This window comes from Argiope bruennichi, chromosome 10 (genome assembly GCF_947563725.1).
Source record: "Argiope bruennichi chromosome 10, qqArgBrue1.1, whole genome shotgun sequence".
Classification (NCBI taxonomy): Eukaryota; Metazoa; Arthropoda; class Arachnida; order Araneae; family Araneidae; genus Argiope; species Argiope bruennichi.
The window spans coordinates 88,093,202-88,118,748 of NC_079160.1; the positions used below are offsets into that span (position 1 = coordinate 88,093,202).

The following is a 25,547-nucleotide window of genomic DNA, read 5'->3' on the forward strand; positions in this document are numbered from 1 at the left end:
AAATAATTCAAAATAATCTTTTAAATTCTTTATCCAAATCCAACTGAATTAGACAAGAAGTTACAAAATAGAACTGAAGTGTAATGAAGTTAATTCTCGTAAGGAAAAAGAAAAAGAAAAAAAAAACTGAAACTGATTTTTACCGAGTCTAGAAATGTCTTGGTTAACGATAGTTTTATTTATTTATTATTTAACGTTTTCAAATAACATGTGATTATGTGCTTACAAACACTAAAAATCTATGTTAAAGTCATTAATTAGTTTTGAAAACCAGGCTCAAGCTCTAATTTAACAGACTGTATATTTCTAAAGCCTGAAAATGGTGAATGTTGATCCATACATGGTAAATGCTTGCATTCAAATTTTTCATATATTTTCTGTTATCATTCTAATAATTTAAAAGGAATTATCGGTCTCATGTCTTTATGTTTATATGTTTGGCATTTATATGTCTAAGAATGTATTATAGTTTTTTTTGTGAAAAAATAGAATGTTTGCAATGACTTGGCTAATTTAATCGGTTAGATTCCTTTAAATTTTCCGTTCCGTTCGTTCATGATAAACGTTTTTCAGATATTTGTTTTTAAGAATTAGACTTTTTAAAAATTTTTTATAATTTAAAACATTTGTATTGTAAATAATTGTGTGATATGATTAAAATTTATAAATTTTTAGCGATTCTAAGTTTTAATAATGTATCTTAAAATAACTGTTTTCATTCCCATTCTTCAACTTTTTATGTAATTAATTTCAAAAATAACTCAAAATTTCATTGCTTGATAATTGAATTATTGATTATTATATTTTCAATAGTGAAATAAAATGTGTTAGCCTTTTATTTATTTATTTATTTTCTTATTCTTATGAATATTATGAGAAAGTATTTAAATTTCAAAATATTAAACCTTCTTTTAAAATTTTTTTAATTATTTCAGATTATTTTCATGTGACTTATCGTTTAATATCAACTGATTTTAAATTAGTTTTAATTTTTTTGTGTGTGTGTGAAGAATTGCTGTTTTCTACAATTATGCATGCATTTGATTTGTTTATGGACAGTTATTCATTTTTACGTTTAATTTTTTTGCTCATTTTTAAGATTTTTTATTAATATACTGTATTACATGCGAGATTTTTTTTGTCATTTCATATCCATTTTTGTGTAGGATGTGGAAAATAGTCAGCAGGAATATATCGATCGATTATATTGTCCTGAACCACACACTTGTTTGGATGCTGTTAGGTATGAATAAAAATATCCTTGCATTGTGTCTTATTTTTAGAATTGTAATTTTTTTATATCCAGTATTTATTGATAACTGAAATACAGCAAATAGGGTATGATCAAAGAGTAGTCATTTTAACCTAGCTGCTGAATATAAATGACCAGATTCATTTCAAATAGTAAGATTATTATTGTCAGTTACAAAATCGAATCATATACACTAAACTTGTGCAGTCTTGAAAGAGATAAAACTACAATAATATCACCTCTATTGCTGTATTCCCATGGAAAATTAGAGTGCATCATACTGATTTGCTACAGAGGAGGAGGAAATATGATATGAATTATTCTTTGAAGTAGCATAGCTATTTCATTGTAAAACTTTAAATAATTTGTCTCTATAAAATTAAAAATAAGATTGCAAATGAAATTTAGATAAAATTCTCCAAATGTCTTTTGTTAAGGTAACATATTTTTTTTTTAAATCGGGTTATCATTTTTTTGCTGTGAATTTTAATCATATTGCACAAAGCTGCATTAAATTATGTGCGTTTGCATAATGATTATAAGCTAACAGTTTAATATATTTGTATTTTTGAAAATATTGATAAAAAATTTTTCAATCACACTTGAACACTTCTATGTAATGAATTATACTCGCTCACAAAATATTATTTGTTATATAGCTGTATATTGTTCAAATTAACTAAGAATCGAATGCAGAAAGGAAGTTTATGGAATCTGTATAATTTTTCAGTACTTGCATATTAACCGCATGCCATTGGCAAACTTCAGGCTTAAACCTTTCAGGATGGGAGGCCTCTATCCTAGATGCACTCCTTGCTTTAAAAAACAAACAAAAGATAAAGTTTAAGTTCTTATGCCTTTTTTTTTTTTTTTTTTACTTTTTAAAATTATTTTTTCAATCATAATTTGAGCACTTTCTTTCTGCACAAATCGCGTTTTCTTGTCATTATAAACCAAAATCAAGTCTTTCCGTAATAAAAAGAGGAGTATCTGAAATCTACCCAAAATAAACAGAACTGAAACCTAAAAAGACTGTTACGGTTGCACAGCAATAACAAAAAAAAAAGAATTTGTGTGAGATCAGAAACACGAATGATCCCCCAAAACAGCTGAAGAGTAAAATAGCAAAGGCTGAATGCGAGCAAACTGAAGGTCAGGATGCTGAAACTATCTTAATTTCAAAAGTAATGGGCACAAAGAGCCATCTAGTAGTGTTTAAAAATTGTTCCAGTTTAGAATGCATATTTGCATCATTGTCCCTTGAGTTCGGTTTCTAGAGACATCCGGCTGTGGGAGATGTTCACTGATGATCATATATAACATGCCCATCGCGAAAGGGTTAAGTACTTCTCATTAGCAAGCATAGTCAGTTGACTAGCATGATATCTTTGGCAATTAACTGCTGACATGTGATTAATTCACATTAGAATTTTCTATCTAATTGTATATTAGATGAAAGCATATAATTTTAGTTCATGAGGTTATTCAATGCATTAGTGTATCAATTTGCTGGTAAAAAAATCTAATAATGGAATATTAGGTGTATTGTTATATAATGAAAATTGTCACCAACCCAACCAGAAAATTTTAAAAATATTAAATAGTTAAATAAGAAACTAGGATATATGTTACTGAATTTGTTAATTAATATGTCAAAAATATTTTTAATAAAATTTATTTTGCCATTTTATTCTTCTACAGGCATTTAAAGAACTCTGTGATTGGGAGCAATAAGCAAAAAGGAATAGTCATTCAAATGGGTGTATTACCAAGGTGATTATTTATTTTCTAAAATTTAAAAAATTGTTCAATTTAATGATGTAATAATTTTACTTAATTTTTTATACTTTGATGTGTGTAACTTTTTTTTTTATTTCTTACTCTAACAGGTAAATATTTAAAATATATCAATCATTTATAAAAAGAGAATTTCTGGAAAATTGGATATGTCTAGTTTATATATATATATAATTTTTGTATTGAAAAATTTAATATATGTTAGTGAAACACAATAAATAATTTAATTGCAAAACTTAACTTTGAATTAAAATTTATTTTGATGAATTGGACATTAAATAAACACTTTTATGTATTATTTAAATAGTGCTGCACCCCATTCTCATGATGTTATCTTTGAAGAGTTCTTTTGCATGTTAACAGTAATTTCAATTTTATTGTATTCTATTTTAATGCTGAAATACTTTATAATTTTCTTTCGAGTTCCTTATGAATGTCAAATATGTAGTTTATATTCTAAAAAAAAGTCACTTTTTTTTTGTTGTTTCAATTATTAATAATTATCATAGATTTAATTAGCTTTATCTTTTGTAATATTTCATAAATTTGATGTAATAAGTCATAATGCATAAATATTTGTGTCATTTTTATAAATATATCTATTGGCGATAGCGAGGACCAAACTCGCAATGTTTGGGTTCGTAACCGAGTAACATGACCACAGAACAAAAGTAATTACTCATGTCTTGTAGCTGTTATCTGGCTTATAAAGCTTCACCAAATATATATAGATTTTAAAATAATTTTCATACATGAAATTTTTATATACCTGATTTTTTTTTTTTTTTTTTTTTTTTTGCACATGTGAAAAGATGGGAAGATTTTAGAAAACTGTCAACTTGAACCAATGTGTTTGACTAATTTATTATCTCATCAAAATTGGAATTAGCAATAGCATTCTTGGCCCAATGAGAATACTTATATAATGAAATTGTTTAGAAGAGAAAAAAACTTGATGTGTGAATAATATATTATAATTATGCAAATAGAAAATTAAAATGAGATCAGTTCACTTAGTTTTTAGTTGTCCTTGGATCTGCAGCCACAGTACAACAGCCCAATCAACTCATTGATAAAATAAATCTGGTTTGATTTTTTTTAGCTATATTTTCATAAGTATATAAAACATGTATATATCTTTGGAAACTCATTTGGATTCTAGGTTATTTCAATTCATGATGGACAAAAGTAGTAGTCCAGAGTTGATGATCGAAGCTGCTGTAACACTAGGGAGTTTAGCCTTAGGGACAGATAAACATGTGGAAGCTCTTCTTGGAGCTGGTCTTATTAATGTTGTTCTTCGAGGTATATATTTCTTTTTTTTTTTTTTTTGCATTTATGCTTATTTTAATTGAATTGAAAGTTCTAAACATCTGATTTAGTACTTATTTTAATGCCCACTACAGATTGGTCTTATTTTATGCATATGCTGATTAATTAATCTGAAACTACTGTAAAACAAACTTCAGAAGTGAAGATATTTGTTTTAAAAAACTGACAGAATTGGCAGTTTAAATTATAACTGTATTTTATGTCTTTATGAGATGCACAATTTGTTTTTCCCTTCCATTCAAAGAAAACATTGATTTCAAATCGTTTTACATTTAATAACTTATAATGATAAAACATGAAAGATTTCAAAAATTAATTAAATAATTAAAAATTAATATCAAACATTTATATTAAGCACATGCCCATTCATTTTTGATAAATACATTTTTAGGTTGTTTTACTATTTCCTTAATTTGGTGTCTTAAATTATATTTTCTTTTTCCTCTAAATATGAATATAAATTGTTTTATATTTTAAGTTTAGTTAGGTATATATGCAAATTGTGTAATATGTCATTTTTATTAGTCTTTTATTACTTACTTTCTTATTTTCTATGGTTTGTTTTTAAAGGTTTGGCAAGTCCTCACGCAAAGTTAATGGAAGCTTGCCTAAGGTGTTTACGTACAGTCTTATCAAGAAAAGATGCTCCAATTGAAGTTTTGTATGATGATCCAACTCTTATTCCTCATTTAATTCGTTTGGCTCAAAATAATTCTTCATCAGTTCAGGAGTGTGTAATGACAATGCTGTATTCTGGATGCCAGGTAAAATATTTTTTGAAATTATAAAATTTCAAACGGATTTCATATTTAAATATCTTGTGTTTTATTACTTTAAAAAATTTAATCTTGAATTAAAGTATATTGTCATTAATTGCTCAAAAGTATATAAAACAGTTTTTAATTTGATAATTTTTCTGGATTTACAAAAAAATAAATAAAAATTTAAGGAGATTAAGAACTTTTACAATTTTTTAGACTTCTGAGCATCAAGAAATCTTATGTGAAAATGGAGCTCTAGAATTATTGACACCATTGTTGTATTGTAATATATATAGGGTAAGAAATTCTATTCTTAACATATTGTGTGTGTAGTTAGTTACATTTGAATACATAAGACATAAAATATGTAACTGGATTTCCTGTAAGCTTAATTCAACCAAATGTTTTATGAATATTATATAAAAATGTGTTCTTCAATAATTAATTTTTTTATATAACAGATTTTAAGTGTTGAAACATTAATTAATGACACTATCAAAATTTGTATATCTATAATACTGTTTCTGAAAGTTGTTTAGAAAAATAAGTCCTTGAATAAAAGCTAAAAACAATGATTATATTCATCAACAATGCAAGTGTTCCAGTTTGACTTTTAAAAAAAAATCTGTATAACAATTTGTATTGTATTTTCAATTTTCTCATTATAAATTATTTTAAATTTCTCAATTTAAAATTTTATATTTTTTATATATGCTCATAATTAAATATTGGGAAGCAATATTTGGTGATTCTAATTTATTTATATAGCCTCATAGAATACTTTAACAAAATAATATGTAGATGTATTTGTAATGAGCTGTAATTATACAGTTTGTGATAGACGGATTGGCTTGGTTTAAATCAGAATTATTCTTGACTGAATATTATTTTCTGTCTAGTTTTCTATACCATTCCTGTTTCTTTCTTCAATACCACACATTATATATAGATAGATTATAAATTTCCTACATGTTCTATATTATTTTTTTAGAATAAATGTTAACTTTTTTATGTGATAAAAAATATATACAATAATTACATGTTAATTAAAATTATTTCAGGTACAAATTCCAAGTTTACGATGCTTGGCTCAAATGTGTTATCAAAACGAAAAGGTTTCTGACTTAGCTGTGTCAGGTAAACATTAAACTAAAATTTTCATTTGGAAATTAAACTTCTTAATGAGAAAATTGGCAACATAATTTGCCATGTTTAAGTGATAAAAAATAATTTTATTTTTTAAATCCAATAGATTGCTAAAAATTTTAATTTACTGTAAATGTCATTCTTTGAGTTTTATCGTTACTTTTTTATTTATTGTTTTAAATAAGAAACTTCTCTTAAATTTATTTACTAAATAAATCTGTTTTCTTTATTATTATATGTGTTCTGTTTTTCCTATTTGTTTTTGTATACATATTGAAAATTCAAATTTGGCTTTTATTAAGCAATAAATATGTAGTACAGTTTTGGATATATTTTTATAGCAAATTAAAATTTTTAAATATTTTTAAAATTAAATATTTTACTCCAATACAATTATACAATTATTTATTGTATTGATCATTGCAGCTAACTACTTAGGTAAAACAATCCCCGATATTCTTGTAAGCCTGATGAGCCGAGATAGAAATCCAGAAATGCAGTTGATAGCTGCAAAATGGTAACTATGCACTTTTGCTTTTAATTTTTATTAAAAATTGATTAATTATAATAAACCGGCCTTTATAAATATCTAAAATTTTTACCTTACATAAATGTTTATTAATGTTTTCCATGGAAGTTGTTGAATGTATTATGTTAATTCACTAAAAAAAAAAAAAAAAAAAAAAAAAAGAGCAAATGCATAATTCCTGAGAACTTATAATATTGAACATCTTGATCCAAAAGTGGAAGTTAGAATATTATATCTTAATCCTCTCAAGAGTTTTATGAAATTAGATTTTAGTTTTTATTTTGCATTTCACAATTTTATCGATCATATGAACAAATCTTTATGTTTTGAACTCTGTTCTTACTTCTGTATTCTTTTCTGAAATTATGCTTGTTTATTTTGCATTGAAAAGTTTTATTTGCGTCAAATTTGGGAATATATTTTATGCTATTAAACAGTCGACTCTTAATAAGAAGTTTGCATTATCAAAACTGAATTAGCAGGTAAAACTTTTTAATAATTTGAGAATTCTTGCTCTGACTTATTGCTTATATCAACATGCATTCTATCATCCTGTAGTTCTGATATATTGCTTTTCTGAGGAGTAAAAAAAAAAAAAAAAAAAAAAACGCAATTTAAATGAATAATAAACATCATGTGAACAAATCATTTTTATCACAATGGGTTTCTAAAGTTAATAGAATTTCCGGCCTCATTTTAATTGTCTAAGAAGTGACATGCACTAAATCTCCTAAGTACTTATCATCTGACTATATCTGAATCTATATGACTATATCTGAAGATATAAATTCTAAATTTTTCAAATAAATACAATGAAAAAAGTATTCTGGAGGAAATTATATATATATTATAATAATGTCAACATTAAAGATTAAAAGCAATTTACACAGTCTCTCTTGACATTTTTAAACTTTTTTTTTTTCTGTAGCAGAATTTTAATTTTTCATCTTCACTTCATTTTATGATAATCTGAATTTTGTAGTCATTAGTTTTTTTTTTATAAAAATGTATTTTTATATATGAAAGTACACATGCACCCTTAAAGGTCACAATGTTATAAATTTCTAAAGTGTGAATGAATTCACATTAAACTTCTAAATGACAATCAAGAAAAATCTTTATGTTATAGATTCAAAGATTAATGTCCTTAATTAAGAAGCTCCAAATTATCTGATTTTATTCTAATTAGTTTACTTCAACCTATTTTTTATATACATAATTTAGTTGGCTTAGAAGATTGAGTGGTATTTTAATGTATAGTTTTTTAAACTGCATCTGATAAAAACATAATTTATTTAATATTTTTTATTAATTTTTAGGATTAGTTGCTATGGTTAATTAGATTAACTACCAATAGCTAATAATGAAGAAAGTAATCTCCAGTTCATTTAGGGCAATCAGCATTATATTAATAAATTTTGAACAAATTTTCTGCATCTTGGTGGTCAAAGTATACTTTCCTTTGTAAAATAGAATTTTTAACTTTTAATTGATATTTATTTATTTATATATTTAATTTTTTTTTTTTTTTTTTTTTCCCCACTTTAGTATGACCTTTATGTTTCGTTCTGGTGCTCTCTCCTCTGAGGATTCAAGAATAGTCTACAAAGTAAGAAGTGTTCTATTTTTATTATTTGTGAAAGAAATGTTTTCTTTTTTACTTCAGATTTGTTAACTACTAGAATTTTCTGTAATTTCTTGTATCTGTAAATGGCAATTATTGTAAAAACTTAATTTTACAAGAATTTTCTTACTCATTTAATGGATTTAGTTATTGGATTTGTAAAATTGAATATCATCTATTTCTCTCAATAAAATTAAATGGAAAAAAATAAAACTATATATTTTTAAGGATGAATCAAATTTAAAGTTAAGTGTAAATGTTTTTCAATGGAACTAAAAAAATCCATTCTTCTTTTTGGTAATTAAAATAAATGTAGTAAACTTTATTGAAAAAATTAAGTTTGAAAGAAGTTTCCAATTTTTAGTAAAGCATGTCTTATATTTTCCACAATTCCTTCTTATCAAACTTTAAGTTAGACTCTAATGTAGTTTAGACTCTAAATGTTAATAATTAAGAAAGGTTTACACAATATGGTTATTAAATATATAATTTCCATTATTTAATCAGTATAATATTTACTAATAAAACTTCCACTTTTATAATGATTAAATATTTTTTGTGGCCAATTTATTTTTCAACACATTATTACTTATACTTAAATATTTGAAAATTTCTACTTTAAAGAATTACATTATAATTTTAGCTTTGTTATGTGATGAAACTAATTATATTTATAATAAGTGACAGAAATGTATATGTGCATATTTTTTGTTTAGACAATCAAGGTTTGTAACTATTGTCCATTTTATGGTTAATTGATATTTGTAATCTGTAAAAACCTTAAAATGATTAATAACTGCAAAAGTTTGTTCAGGTAATTTTCCATTAAAGTGCTGTCTTTTACTGTTCAAAGTGTTTTTATACTAAGTCCTATAATTCCATGTTAAATAGGTTTCTGAATAATTTTTCATCATTGAATATTATTGATAGCTATGATTTCAAAAATGTTTATTTCTTAATAGCTGCAGTTTTTTTTTTCTCTAATTTCTTTAAAGTTTTCTCATTTTATGTATTAATCTTTAATTATTTTATTATTTAATAACTTTGAATCTTTTTTTTTTGTGTGTGTGGTGTGTATTGAGCACAATGTAATAAATATTTTTTTTTGGTAATTTGTTAACAGTTAATTATTAAAAGAATAATTGTAAATTTTAATTTCACATTATTTAACTGGAAATTATTTCCATAATGTTATTTGTTTTGTCCTTTTTTATTTGTACTATACATATCTTTTTTTGCTTCTTACTTCTGAAGGCTCTCCCTACACTAGTCCGAATGTGTCAAAAAGATATTTCACCTGCAGACAGAGTTGAAGCAGCTGAAACTCTAGCATATCTTGCAGAAGTGGACACTGAATTGCAAAGGATAGCTAGCATTAGTGATCACCTGATACCAACTTTGGCAGAACTTTTAAAATATCGAGCCACAAATGAAAATGGTGAAGACATTTCCTATGGTGAGATGTCTAAGCGAGACACCATTCTCAGGGTAATTAATGATACTTGCATATGTGTAAGAAAACATGTCTTTAATATAGTGATTAAAAATATTTCTTTTATGCAATATTTCAACTTTTATCATTACTAGATATTGGTATGCCTTATCTGAATTTCCAAACATGAAAATCTTCATTTGCTCAATTATCAACTGCATTATGCTCAGAATTATAAAAATTAAAAGTCATTTCATTTGTTTTTAATGTTATCTTAAAGTATTTATCTATAACATGTTCTAATTGAAAGTAAAGTTGTTTGAAAATTAATGATACTTGCATATGTGTAAGAAAACACGTCTTTAATATAGTGATTAAAAATATTTCTTTTATGCAATATTTCAACTTTTATCATTACTAGATATTGGTATGCCTTATCTGAATTTCCAAACATGAAAATCTTCATTTGCTCAATTATCAACTGCATTATGCTCAGAATTATAAAAATTAAAAGTCATTTCATTTGTTTTTAATGTTATCTTAAAGTATTTATCTATAACATGTTCTAATTGAAAGTAAAGTTGTTTGAAAATTAATATTCCAGTTTCAAAATATTGTATCAGTTTTTCAGTAGAAAAAAATATTGCTTTTCCCATTAAAGAGATGCAAAAAATAATCTTTTAGTTGCTCTTACAGTCGGATTTTACAAGTGGTTCTTGATTTTTAAATTTTTCTGATTATATTATTAAAATATAAAATTTAATTAAATGAAAAATGAAAATAACAATGTGTAATTGATGCATAAAAAGTTAGGCCAAAAGCTATTTAAAATATTTCAACATTCAATTTCTTAATTGTTTATGGCAAAAATCCTAACAATTTTATTTTACAAAATGTTATACAATCCACTTTTAATTTTTACTGTTATGTTTTGATTTCAAAACAAAAAATATTTTTTGTCTTCAGTCTTATATTTTTAGAGTTCTTATTAAGTGATTTTTTTAATAGGTTGTTGAAGAAGTTAAAATAGCTCAAGAGATGAAACAAGCAGCCTTCAAAGCATTTTCTTCTCTAGCTGCTAATGATGAAGACATTCGAAGAAAAGTAAGATCATATTTAATTTTTAATTTTTTTTATTTATTTATTTAATCTGAAAAGGAACGAAAATACAATTTTAATTGTAAAAGTCAATGACTGTGAATCTTTTATAGACAATCTACTTGTTATAATGATTTGTTACTTTTTTTGCTCTTAAGTTAAAAATATGTACTGTATAACTATTTAAATTTTCTTTTGTTATAAAGTAAAACTGTTGGCTCTGAATGTGTTAGAAATTTAAATTCATGAAATTCTATATTTATTATTATAAGTTTTCAAAATAGCTGCTTTAATATTAATTTTTAAGTGCCTTAAATGGTCATTAATAGTAAATATTAGCTGGTAAAGAAAGTTATGATGTGCTTGCACTATCAAATTTAAGGAATGATAGAAAAATTGGATGTTTCAAAAAGCAAAGCAGAAGAATACAAAAATGAAATTTGTTTTCAAAAATAAGTGTTAAGAAAATATTTTAAAGAATTATTTTTAAAAAGAAGACTTAACACTGGAATTTCCAAATATTAAATTTTGAAAAGGTAAATGTACCCTGTTTTCCCATCATTTGCAGTAATTATGCATAACAAGCAGACAATTACTGCTTTATTTATATGGAATTAAAATTCATTAAAATGGAGAGCAAGGTTATAAAAAGTAATTCTTCAATATAAAATTGATCTTAAATAGCATTAAATGAAAAAAGAAAATCTCTTCTTTTCAGAGGCTTAAACTAAAACGTGCGCGCGCACACACACACACACATTTATATAATATATTACTTATTTTGAAATGCTTAGTTTATTTTTGAATCATAAATGAATAAAACTTAGAGTTCATTAAAATCGGGGGGGGTAGCTACTTTTGTAGAAATGTGTAGGTAACAAATTGGCGATTTATCGCTTTTAAGGCATCAATTTTTCGCTTTTTGGGTTATTAGAAAATAATGAGAAGGTTGTCACATTTGGCGATTTATCGCCAACTAAAGTTACAATTTGATTTCCAAATTTTTCATTCTCTGCATTTTTCTGAATTGTCTTAATTTGGCATTAGCCAGTTTAAACTAGTTTGAAACAATTAGGAGTCTATCAAATTACATATGTGCCAATATTTAGAAAAGCAATCTTTTTTCTTTTTCTCCCTCCTCATCTCAAAATTGGTTGAGCTCCAAAACTTTGTTTGCCAGCTAGATAAATTAAAAATGAAAGTTTAAAAAAATTATATATAAAGAAAGAGAGTGGGGGGGGGGGGATAGAGACCGATAGAGAAGTATCGTGATTGTTTCAAACTGGTTTAAACTAGTTAATGACTTAAATTAATTAAGAGAAATAATGCTCTCACATGATAACTTGAAATTTGCAATCATAGATTTTTTAATTTTTTTTTTACTATTTTGTTTAGATAATTGATACTGATGCTCTCATGGAAAGCATTGTGGGCTCTTTCACTGATCCAAACCTGAAAGTTCGTCTATCAGCTGTCAGGTGCCTTCATAGTCTCTCACGATCTGTACAACAATTGCGTACTACTTTTCAAGACCATGCTGTGTGGCGGCCTCTCATGAAGCTTATTCAGAATGCTAATGATGAAGTACTCACTGTTGCTTCCAGCACTCTGTGCAATTTGTTATTAGAATTTTCACCTAGTAAAGAGGTAAGATTACATTTACATTTTGAAACTATTAAACTGCTTTATATATTGGTTGATCCAGGTTTGAATTCTTTTGGTCCCATTTTTTTTTGTAGATTAAGGTTTTTTTTTTAAATTTATATTTACTTGATTTAGTTGCTTTAATTTTTTTTTTTCATTTATGTGCAATTTAGCTAAGTCATGAAAAGTTTATTGAAATCTATTCTTGTAGAAAGCATCATACAGAAATTTTATTCTCAATGAGTTTTTAAACTAAGCTTTAGTTTCGTTTTTTAGAATTGGGCTTGTTTCACTTGTACTTCTCTACATTTATGCATTTTCAGTGATTTTCTATCTCTTTTAATTTTAGTATACATGCATCCATTTACAAAATGTAGTGTTAATTTTTCAGTAAATTAAACATATTCGTTTTAATTTTCTACATACATATCAGATTTTTAGAAATCCTTGTAGTATTAACCCTTTGACTTTAGTGGGATTTATCTCCTACTGATTTTTCCTAATGTAATAATTCCTCTGCTAAAAGAATGAAAAATTTGAAACAAGTTTCATTTATTATAAAGAATCTCTAAAAATGATTCAGAAATTTATTGCTGAAAGCAGAAAAATACCTTTCAACATTTTTGAGCTCTTTTATTCCTATTCATGTAATCTTACTTTCTAAATTCAAGCATATATAATAAAAACATAAATTTTTTGTTAAATATATTTTTATAAAAAAGAAAAAATGCCACTCATAAAAAAAAAATTTACAATTCAATGATATTTATTGTCAAAGGGTTAAGTATAAAGTTAAAAGAATTATAGTATTGTAAAGCTTCTTTAATTAAATTCATTTGTAGTGATTTATTTATATCGAGCTGAAAGTGTTGTATATTCATATATTCAATACAATATATGTAGTACTTGTATATCATACTATTACTACATCTTGTACCACCTTCCTGTTTTTGCATTGCATAAATCACATATGTTTTATGTTGTGTATATGTGAACTATTTTGAGTAAAATGATATGTATTTGTTCTGATTCAATAAAGAAAATGATGAGAACCACATGCTTTTGCAAAAAGCAATTTTATATTTAGAAAGTGAAATGTTAGTAATAAATGTATGCTAATGTACTTGAAAATAGCAATTTTAAATAGATAATAAACAGAGATCAGTTTTAAAAAAGAGCTAAAATAAGAAGGTTGGGAACTGTATAATTTTCATCTACTCCTCGAAGCATATTAAATAGCCATATTTTAAATTGCATTTAAACCACATGAGAGCTGCCAGTATTTTATTATATGATTTATATTATTCTTGAAGTACAAAGTTTTCAATGAGTTTTTAAAAACTAAAGATATAAAAATCAACTTTTATACATTCTGAATTCTGTTGTATTTCAATCTCCTTAAAGTTATTTGTGAAATAAAGATCCTCCATATGTATATAAAATTTAGATAATTAGAGCTACAATTAAATGATAGGACATATTCCTTCAAATACATTTACATCAAAAACTGCACAATTGCTTAATGTTTTATCACATTATTTAAACTGCTCTTGAGACCCCCAGCCCTCAATGAAACTTAATGGAATTGTTTCTAATCGGCATTGCTTCATTTTTCTATATGGCTTATCTAAATTTTCACATATTAGGATGATTCTGTAATTCTGTTCAATTAATTTTTTTAATGTAATTCAGTTAATTTATTCCTTCACCTATAGTAATGGATTATTGTTATTTCTCTAATTCCATTACTTTTAAAAGCTGTAATGAAATCATTGAGAGTAATAAATTGAACAGAAACTCCTTGAAACATCTCATATCTTTTAGCTGTTATTGAATTGAAATAAAAATAATTATTTAATATGAAATATGTCATCAAATTAGAAAGTCAAGAAATTAGCCTCTAAAGCAGTTGATGCATTTTATTATTCTAAAAATTATGGGTTTTTCCAATTTTATTTTTTGTTCATTTTATGAAATAATTGAAGTTATTATCTATTTTTTATTACTGTTTTAGTGATAACTATCTCATGGATTATTTGTTCAAATGGTATAGTTATTTTAAATGCATTTAAGAAACTGTTTAATGTGATCCTCCACAAACTGAAATTAATGTAGATATGAGGGCTGGGTGATGCATCTGTTTTCTTTTTTTAAACTCTTATGTAACTTAAATATTATCAGATGTTACTTTTTTAAGTTAATGTTGTAATGGAAGAAAATATAGAGAATGAAATATTTTTTTTTTTAACTGAAATGTAAGATATTGCACATTGTAGAAATTACTTATAAACTTACTAATAACAAAGCTGTAAAACTATCATCATACTAATATTTAATTACTCTTATGAAATAGGAAAACAAGAAAAATGGTTCATGTTTTTAGAATCCAGTAGATATCGTGAGAAAATATTCATTTTATATTCAAAGTAATTTCAAATTATTCATAGAAAATTTGTTAATTTTTTTCAAAATTTTATCAGCTGTTTAAAAATTTAAAATTGCAATGTTTAAAAAATATTTTGTATTAGTCAACTATTTTCCTTAATTCTAATAAGATGTATATCATCATAATTTTTATACTGCATTTTTAATGCAAATTTTGTTTATCTTTTTTAATTGACTTTAGGAGCAGTTTCATAACTTTCTTCTGCTGTATAATAATTTTAAAATCCCACTTTTATGTGAATTTTTTTTTTTTTATTTCAAATGCTCATGCTCATAGAAAAATTAAGTATACACATGAAACAAATGTAAAAACTGCAGAAAAATATTATTTTAACTCATTAAAGTCTATATTAATTTAAATTTATAGCTTTGCTGTTTATTTGATGAAGGAAACAATTTTTCATTCTTAATGTTCAACTATTGTCTTCCTGCTGCTTTTTTTATTTGCATTGTTCATTTGCTTTTTTAATTTAACTAGATTTCTGATTTTGTACTTGAATATTTCCAAATAAAATGATTTTGTGCTACCATCAATTTTATGAAACGCTTTTAAATATTACATATATTTTGCTTTTGAACTTTAAATCATAATTTTACACATCTTTTTAAAAATATATACTTCAGTCTCGAAAGAAAGATTTATTGCAAATTCAAATAACAATGTAAAAAAGAAAGCAGTGTGGTTAATTTTTAATTTTAATGGTTTTACATGAATGTAAATAACGTTTGTTACATTAATTCAATCACTTATTACTGGCCATATTTGTAATGTTAAAACTTTGAGATCACCCAGCCCTAATGTAAAGATATGTAAGTGGAGGTACCAAGATATGAAAGGATCTCGATAATCATTCCAGTGGTTTTCCACTCAGCCAATCCTTGAATGTGGTGCTGTGGATCTGCTTTGTTCACTGACTCATCGAGAAGATCCATCTCTACGTCTGAATGGTGTGTGGGGACTCATGAATATGGCTTTCCAAGCTGACCACAAGATCAAGGCTCAAATCCTCACTATTCTGGGTAGCGAGCACCTCTTCTCTTTACTTTCTGATCCTGATGTTGATGTCTTGATGAAGACATTGGGACTGTTAAGAAATTTGCTTTCCACCAAGCCTGTAAGTAGTGAATGGATGGCTCATGTTTTAAGGTATTGTTATTTAGGGCACTCTAAAGATAGTTGTAGACAAGTGAATAAATCAACCAGAAAAGGAACTCTAGAGACATTAAGACCAGCAATTCATTTTCAAGAAGAAAAATAGTCAGCACAGTTTATCTTGTCAGATTTTTAAACACTTTTGTAAAGTTATTTCCTGCAAAATGTATTTTTAAAAGGTTCAAATAAAATATAAAATACATAAAGGTATTTTACAAATATATATATAATATACAGAAAATATTTTGAAACTATTTTCTGTGGTATGTAGCTCAATATGAGGTTGAAGAATTATATTGAAACTGTCTAAGAATTTAGTAAATACCATCGAGTGAAGTATAAAATCCTAGTTATCAATGTTTGTATAAAAATGTGAACAGTTATTTTTCATGTTAACATTAAGGCCTATTTCCAATTGCAATTTATGGTGGGAGAGAGGGATCGTTCTTTAGCTACTCAAGTTTTTAATACATATATACTATTGGAGTTTTGTATTGGTAAGATTCACAACTGCTTTTTGAAAATGTAAATGCAAATAAACTGTATGATCATCAAAAATTCATTTTGTTGTCAGTCAAATGCATAATTTTCATTTTTTTTTTTAATAAGAACTGTGATGCAATGGCATAATGAGGGTTAGTGGCACCTGGTGCATTGTTATTTTTTCACTCCTTTCCAGAAATTGTCAATGGCTTAAAAAGTGTAAATGATGCATGATACTTTTTTTTTCACCCTTTATCGTGTATGGCTGTAAAAGAGAAATTATTATGGTATTTGGACACCTGTAACCCCCCCCCCCTTCCTTGTTCTTCTTCTCCCAATAGCTATGACACTGCAATGGTACTTATGTTCCAAATGAGGAATAGTTGCTGATAAAAATTTATTCAGAGGAAAAGTGTTAAAACTAGAAATCACATTCCTTGTAATGTTCCCATATAAAATGAGCAAACAGAAATTGCCCAGACAACATTGTTCCCCTTTATACATATGAAGTTGGTTTGAGAACTATGACTATGCATACATGTACTTATATTATTCCATTTAAAATACAATTCTTCATACCACATCTGCATAGTCAGAATATGTAGTATTTTTGCTGTTGATTGAACTGTATGCTTTGACTTGTACATTTGAGGTCAGTTATCTTTGTTCAACAGTTTCAAAAAAAAACATGGATTATCAATAGCATTGTTATAACAGCAAATTTATTTATTTGATAAATTAGATATGTATATAAAAAAAAATGTCCTACATTTCAAGGCTTAAAGTAAAACTGGCAAATTTCTCTGTTCATACTCCAATAAAAATGTATTTAATTTGTTATAAATTTTGTCATTTCATCTATTGAATATGTATATTTGCTATCCTTAAGCATTTTTCTCATATCACTTACATTATGCATCTCCCAAAATATGAATTGTTGGCTTGAAATTTATTCCTATGGGAGGCATGGAAATTTATTCATTTATTCAGAGGAAAATAAGAAAGTAGACAATGGTATATTTTCTATTGCTTTGTAGTTGGCCTTTTGGTTCATAATGGCCATTGAGTGTTTTGCTGAAAGTTGTGCTTAAGTGCTTTCATATCTTAACAATTCAGCACAATTCACCCTCTGCAATTAAACAAATTTCAATGTTGTTTAATGTCATGTGTTAAGGTTTAAACAGCATTGTGGATAATTGAAAATGTTCGGTTGCACAAGTTACTTGATTATTTATAAATGTGCATCAATGCTCAAGGCATTTTTTTTAAGTTGGTTCCTTATTGGTATTTTTAATTATTTAAGCTGTGGATTTGTACACCAAGATGATTCTAAACTTTTGATTTCTTTGGCTTTGTGTTTATATGAAAATATGTACTGAAATATTCCAAATTATGGCAATGGCTGTACAAAAAGGCGAGATGTTTAGATGTTGTTATAATTATATTTTTGTACACAAAGCATTATATTCTAATTCTCTTGTTATTATAGTCTGTCAATTGATGATTATTTCTGATGTATTTAAGACGAAAATAACATACTATTTGTGAGTCAGTGCTGTCTTTTTCGTTGTTAATTAGTGCCTGTGAAAAAGCCCATTGGTCTGAAAGACGGGAATTTCAAATATGGTATCAAAGTTTAGTAAAATTAGATGCAAGTTGTCAAGATACAAAATAAACCTAAACCTACCTTATTATTTTATAGATAATAAATATGCTGTTATGTTTTCGACTATACATATTAGACTAGGCCTTTAGGAAGTTTATGGTTTTATTTATATGAGGTTTAGTACTGCTGTATGTTTTTTGTATAATTGTTTGTCAGGATACAAAATTTTATTTTTAAGAAAGAATTGGAGTATTATTTGTCAATTTTTTTGAGATAGGATTGTGGCATATTTTCATCTAATTGGATTCCATAAATAGCATAATTGTCTTAAAACTGAATGTGACACTTAATGAAAAAAATGACATCTTCAAGGAATTTGCAATGCAAAATGTGTATTTGGGAATAGATTGTGTCTGTTTTGGAATGAATTTCGTGAAAGAAATTTTACTAAGTAGGATCTGTTCAATACAATCTATTTAATATAATTGCCTTGTAGTCATTCTCTAAAGACCTGACTTGCTACCTATATATCTTTTTTAATATTTAATTATTCAAAAGATTAGTCCTAATTCTTCTGGGGGGGGGTGTAGCTTTTTCTGTGAGAGGTTCTGGGATTGCAATAGAACATCTATCTTTGAATTTCATTCTTACTTAGAAAGTCACATTTGCTATCCTGTAAACCATTACAGGACATTTAATTAACCATCCATGTGTTTAGATTTGTGTAATTAATTTAGATAAAAGTAAACATTGCTATAAGGACAAAAACATGTTTGAGTTTGTCCCCATTTACTGAAGTATTTTTTTTATTAAAGCGCAAGTGAAATGCATGTAAACTAAATGCTAGAATTAACAATTTTCATATTGTCTTGCATCCTTTTTATTTTATAATGTAGTATGAGAAATTATATTTCGCATCTGTATTCTAGGCTTAGTATTCAGTTTTACAGTAAGCTAGTTTAACTACCCAATTTTGTTTTTAAAATGATTTAGTTAAATTTTAACCTTAAAATGTTATCACACGTGTAATATGTTTCAGAGCTTTCAATTAATTGTATAAAATTGTAAGAGAAAATAAATGATTGTATAATATCTTGTTGATATGTATTTATCTTATTAGAAAATTATATATGTTTTATTTAGTTTTTTTTTTCATTTTCTTCATGTAAAAAATGTCCCCTATACTCTAAATTTACCAGAAATTAAATTTTTACAAGAATGCTGTTGTGATACTGAAGAAAGGAAAGAAAAAAGAAAGAAAGGAAAAGAAAAATAATTTTTTCATCAAGTTATTTTGCATTATTATTAGTTTGAATATATATAGTATGTCCCAAAAAAAGTACATGCACATTTAGAATAGCTATTATATGAGCATACATGATGATTTTATGCCTCAGTTTAACATGTAAAAATGTAAATTGTGTTTACTGTTGGGCATTTCATCAATCTTCCACTGTGTAATAAAATTTTAACTGCCTTGGATAATGTTTTGATAAATATCTTAATTAGGCCTTTCTTTGGAAATATCATATTTGTTAATGTTTATCTGAACTTAAAAGATACATGATTTGATTCATTCAAGACATGTTGGCAATTGATTCCAGCAGGTTAGAGCATATTTCCATTCAATGTCAGCAATATACAGTCAGTTAAGTACAAATTTAGTGTACTATCTCTAAATATTTAGGATTCCTCTCACATTTATTGGATAACAGTTTTAATGGGAGTATATACATGAAATAATGTTTATAATTAAAAATCAACAATTAATTAAAAGCTTTTGTGAAAAGAAAGTATATTCAAATGCTACTTGCCATGTATACTATCATTAGTGATTTCACTAAGCTTATTTTGACAATACTGGTCAATAATTTGATTACTTTTGATGGCTGATAAAATGCTACATTTGTATTTACATTACATTGTCAACAATTTTTTGGTATGTTTTGTTAATTGTGTATACAAAAGTTATTCTAAGTGTGTATACATTTTTAAAAGGAAAACTTGCATAAATTTTTTATTTATAATAATGCACTAGTATAAAAATTATGAAAATATCAAGCATTAGTGTCAAGTTTGTGAAAATTCTTCTAAATTCTATGCTATTTGATAGCTATTAAATCAGGATGCTTTTGTACCCAAACACTCCCCCCCCCCTTTTTTTTTTAAGTCAAATGAATTGCTGGTTTTGTGGATCTTTTTTTTTTTTTTTTTTTTTTTTTTTCTCTCTTTCTCCTTATGTCACTCACTTCAACATAGATCATGCTTTCAACCCAAGTCAAAATTGTCTTCATTTTGCAAAATTAGTGACAGTAAATTTTTGCGACAAGATAAATTTAATGATAGCAATTCTTGAAAATCCCAAGCATTTTTTTTTTTCTGGCTATTAATAGACAGTCTAATGCTAGCAGATTAATTCATATTTTGTATAAAAAAATTTTCATGCCTATAAATTTTGCTGGTTGTTCTAAAACGTTTGTTAGATTATTTATGCTATTAATATGGGTAAAATAACCTTTATACTGTTTTTAAATTTCTTGTAATTTATATTAGTAGTAATCTTTAATTGAAAAGGATTTTCCTAATTTGTGTAATTTTCTTATTTTATTATAATGCAATAGTATGCAGCATTAGATTAAAGCTCAGAGAATATTTGCCAGGATATGAATGAAAATTAATTATAAAAACTGCATTTTAAACATTTTGTTTAATCCAATATATACTAATATTTATTTTAATTAAGTCTTGAAAATTAAAACCAGTTATCTGTCCAGAGTAAACTCTGGGACCATTTGGCAAATTTAGTCTTACTTTTTACAATTGCAAAATAAAAATATTAAATGTTTCACCATTATATTTATTATATGATTGTTACTATCTATCATTCTTCATTATTTTAATATTCTTGTTAAAATTGCAGATAAATATTAATTTTTATTGATTATTTTTTAAATTTATTTAGATATGTCCACGTCTTTTGTGGGACCCATTGAATTTACCTGGACAGCCTCTGGTATATCTAAATATAAATTTAATGTAAAATGTTTGTTTGAAATCTATTTTTTGGTATAATTTGCATCCCTAAAAGTGGTATGGTGGAGTTCATTACAAATAAGACAACCAAAATAATCAAATTGAATAGTTTATTTATATTAGCACTCTTCCTCGATTCTGGTTGTATTCTTTATGAACTGTACTGTAGAATAGATTTCATCCAAATATTTTTTGATGTTTTTTTTATACATTTAAAATTGGCATGCTTTAATTATTAATTTCAATAATGATTAAATTATATAATATTTTTATTTGATTTCTTTAAATGTGTATTTACTTAAAAATATCTGTTTTCAATTTCAGCATATCGATCACATTATGGGGCTGCATGGCAAGCAGGTAATGCAGTCCATTGTTCTTATTCTAGAAGGAGATCATTGTATTGAAGTTAAAGAGCAGGCTCTTTGCATTTTGGCTAACATTGCAGATGGGGACTTTGCTAAAAATTTCATTATGTCAAATGAGGATGTCTTAAAGAAACTTACTATATATATGGTAATTATGTTTTTACATGGTTATATTTTTATAGCCTGTGCTAAATCTCACCAACCAATGTTCTTTTCTATGCGTGTAAAATTTGTATACCATTAGAATTTCTGAATCTTAAATTTAGCATTTTAAAAAAATAAAATTTCATTTCAATTAAAATTTAAAATATATTCTTCATATTGGACATTTTGTGTATGGTTTTTGAACAAAAACTAAATGAATATATAATGTTTACATACATACATACATACATATATATATTTATATTACAGCATATATATATCATTTATTTTAATCAAATATTTTTTTGTGAGATAAAGAGAAAACAATTTTTAAAAACAAAATGTTAACCTTTAAAAATAAATTGACTGTTCTTAGCATGAATCATTTTGTAAGATATTTATGTTCTGATCATCAAGAATAAGTATGGATTTATAACTGTTAAGCTACAAGTTTTATTCATAATTATTTATAGAAAGTGATTCATTCCAGCTGTTTGTCAAAGCACGGGAGCATTAAACAAGCATTTTTTTATTTTATTTTTTTAAATTGGTTTAGTATTTCCCAGTTTTATAATTATCAATTTTTTCATAAAGAAAAATCCTACTTCAATTTTTTTTAATTTATTTATTTCTGGTAGGTCAACTTTTATTAAAAGTTCTGTTTTTTACTATTCCTTAAAATTTGAATTTTGTTTTGAATATGTTTGTGTATGTGATATTGTATTCCTGCCAATATGTAAATATGTATTTTTAGTGTGCTGTTAAAAAACAAAGAACTTTTCTTTTGTTAAAGCACTTTAATATTTTGTATTTATTATTATTATTATAGAAATTTCTTTTATGCTATATAAAAAGATAAATACTCCATTTTTAATTCTTTTATTATTATTATCTCTAGTTACATTCAAATGTGAAGCTGCAAATTGCTGCCACATTCTGCATTTCTAATTTATTATGGAAGGAAGAAGATGGTATGATTAATATTGATAAATATTTCACTAAATGCTTAAAGTTGAAGATTTTCTTGTATTTCCTGACTGAAATATATTATAAATACCTTTCTAGGTTCAATGGAGAGGCAGTTAAAACTAAAAGAGCTTGGAGTTCAACAAATTCTACAGCAGTTATTAAATACAACTGATACTACTTTATTTGATAGGTAAATAAATCCTGAATTTCTTAGTTGCACTTCAAGTTTTTAATGTTTTTTGTGGCCTCTGACAATTAAAGAAAAACTAACTATGAGTTGGATTATAACTGCCGTTTTGTTAATCTTAAATAGAATTTAGACTTTAAATAGCAGCAATCATTATTCTTTATAACTAAATTTTTATTTAAGATTGCATATAGATCTTACTGTAGCCATAAGATATTTGGAAATTGCATTATGTAGTTCACCAGTTACTCTTTTTTTTTTTTTTTTTTTTTTTTAACAAAATGTTAGTTTCAGCCATCTTGGATTTTGAACATTGTTAAAAAAACAAACATGTATGAATCACATTATTGAAAAAAGATTTTGGATCTAACATTTTTTTTCTACTTATTTCTTCAATTTCTACTAAAAAATATAAAATTTCAGAAAAGATTTTGTTTTTATAAAACCAATTAAAAAAAAGATATATGAATATGATAAAAGTTGCATCCTGATTTCCTATTTGTAAGAATTTAAAACAATGTCTTTGTTATGTTTCAAATATTTATTGCTATTTTATGGAATATGCATTTTGGTATTATTATTATTTTATTGGTTTAATATTCTTCCTAAAATCTACAAAGATCAAAATTTTGTGAAAACAGTGTGATTAAATTTTAAATAATATGCACCATATAAACTAGTTTATATTGTATTTTTTTTTTATTATATATGCTCATGAATCAATTTAAAATTTTTATGTTATGATACCAATTAAATTTCTCATTCTTGTTTATAGGGTGAAAACTGCTCTACACCAGTTTCCTTCTGCTCCTGGTACATGACTAAACTATCTCATAATTCATGTGTTGAACCTTCTTTTATGCCCTGTGATGCTTATATAAATATATGTAAATGTAATAAACTTATTGTGTTGATCTAAAATCTTAATTTTTCTGTTTCTTGTTTGTTTTGGTATCACATTTTCTGCCCCTTTTCCCCTCCCCATCTTTTTAATTGTGATCTTTTATTGCTTTGGGGGGAAAAAAGAAAGAATTCGGCTTGATCATGAATAAAGAAAATTGATTTTCTATAAGAAAACCATAAGACAGTAAAAGATATCCATGGCAGTAATTAAAATATTTGTAAATTTTAAAAATTAGCTGCTACGAACAAAAACATTTTAATTACATGAATTATTGACAAAAAATATATCACCATCACTACTTTAAAATAAGGACAGGTATATTGAACAATACAAATAAAATTTTCTTTGAAATATATTTTTGTGATTTTGTATGCCTATTTCGAGGCCCAACTAGTTTTAACTTTCTGAAAAGTTCACAATTTTTTTTTAGGGTAGAGTTCTTTTGAGATTTTAAATGCATTATAGTCATTATTTGCTGCAACCAAAATATTTCTTTCATATTTGTCTATAAATAATTTAAAAATATATCATGTAGCTAGTCGGGGCAATTATACAAGTTAAGAAATGTTATATAAATGCTTCTCATTTTTAACTTTTTGCTGTCAAAATTGGTTTTTCATATTTCTGCTTTTAGTTTTTATTGTATTACAATGCATACATATTGATTTTTATGAGAAATATGACTCAAAAATTATGGCTTGGCACCAAACATATTAGTTTTTGTTTCAGTATCCGAATTACCTATTAATTGTTTAGGATGATTTTATGCTTATTAAAAATGTAAGTCTCGTAAGTGGCAAAGAAATCAAGCAGGAATATTCTCTAGCATAGAAGCAAATATGTGATTATTGCTGATTTTAAATCATCTGATTGCGAGCAGTTTCAACAAAATAATAATAAAATTAAAAACTATTTGATAAAATAATTCCTAAATGTATCCTACATAAAATTATTTCTAACTGTTATATTCATTGATATTATGGCAAATTCTGCTAGTATTTTATTCCATTCAATTTACTAAACTTGAATATGAGTTAAATAAACACTGATAAATTTATTTGAATAATTGTCTATGATTTGCTACAAGCTTAAACTTTGTTGCAATACAGATTGATTGGGAAGATGCCTGTCCAAGCAGTTGTTTTATTTTCCCATATATGAAATATAGAGAATGTATTATAACTGTCAAAATATTTGAACTCTAGATTTCGGTTACTCTCCAGTTTCGAAAATCTTATTTTGGCATTGTCTGTCTGTGACAAAGATAACTGAAAAACATTTCGTGATAGACTGATGAAATTTGATACAGAGTCTTTACACAAAATTTGTAGATTTCTATCAAATTTTGAACGAAATTCGTCCTGAGGAAGTCTGGTTGTTCCGAATAACATAATAAATACAAAATAAAAAGAATTAATAAATAAAATACTCAAATTTAACATCCAAAGTACATATCAGTATCAAATCCTTCAAAGGCTGACTTTCTGTTGTCTTATACTTTCTCAAGCATGTAAACACAATAATTAAAAAATGAAATAACTTGAATAAATATGTTATTTTGCGATTACAATTGTTGTTCTTAGGGATTGCAATACCGAATACCGGTATTTTGAGCCATTTGTACAATTTTGTAATAACGG

General features: G+C 25.6%; 1 protein-coding gene across 5 annotated transcripts; it reads left to right on the forward strand.

Annotated features, from left to right (window-relative positions):
• The first annotated feature begins 99 nt into the window (after positions 1-99).
• On the forward strand, positions 100-23,924 carry LOC129989162 (armadillo repeat-containing protein 8-like). Of its 5 annotated transcripts, none has more exons than XM_056097514.1 (18): positions 100-343; positions 1,167-1,243; positions 2,954-3,025; positions 4,212-4,354; positions 4,952-5,145; positions 5,359-5,439; positions 6,204-6,279; positions 6,715-6,805; positions 8,366-8,426; positions 9,696-9,929; positions 10,882-10,977; positions 12,367-12,618; positions 15,918-16,175; positions 21,265-21,315; positions 21,660-21,851; positions 22,746-22,818; positions 22,913-23,006; positions 23,779-23,924. In XM_056097514.1, the coding sequence occupies exons 1-18, from the start codon at positions 320-322 to the stop codon at positions 23,822-23,824; spliced, it is 2,115 nt and encodes a 704-aa protein (XP_055953489.1). In that variant the 5' UTR covers positions 100-319; the 3' UTR covers positions 23,825-23,924. The 5 variants fall into 5 exon arrangements, with proteins under 5 accessions (XP_055953489.1, XP_055953490.1, XP_055953491.1 ...); XM_056097515.1 differs by having other exon boundaries at positions 15,933-16,175; XM_056097516.1 differs by lacking the exon at positions 21,265-21,315.
• The last annotated feature ends 1,623 nt before the right edge of the window (positions 23,925-25,547 follow it).

Coding starts and splice junctions, on each gene's coding strand:
- LOC129989162 (XM_056097514.1), top strand. CDS start 320: ATGGTGAATGTTGATCCATACATG. Junction 6,280..6,714: donor TTCTGACTTAGCTGTGTCAG/GTAAACATTAAA, acceptor TGATCATTGCAG/CTAACTACTTAGGTAAAACA. Junction 10,978..12,366: donor ATGAAGACATTCGAAGAAAA/GTAAGATCATAT, acceptor TATTTTGTTTAG/ATAATTGATACTGATGCTCT.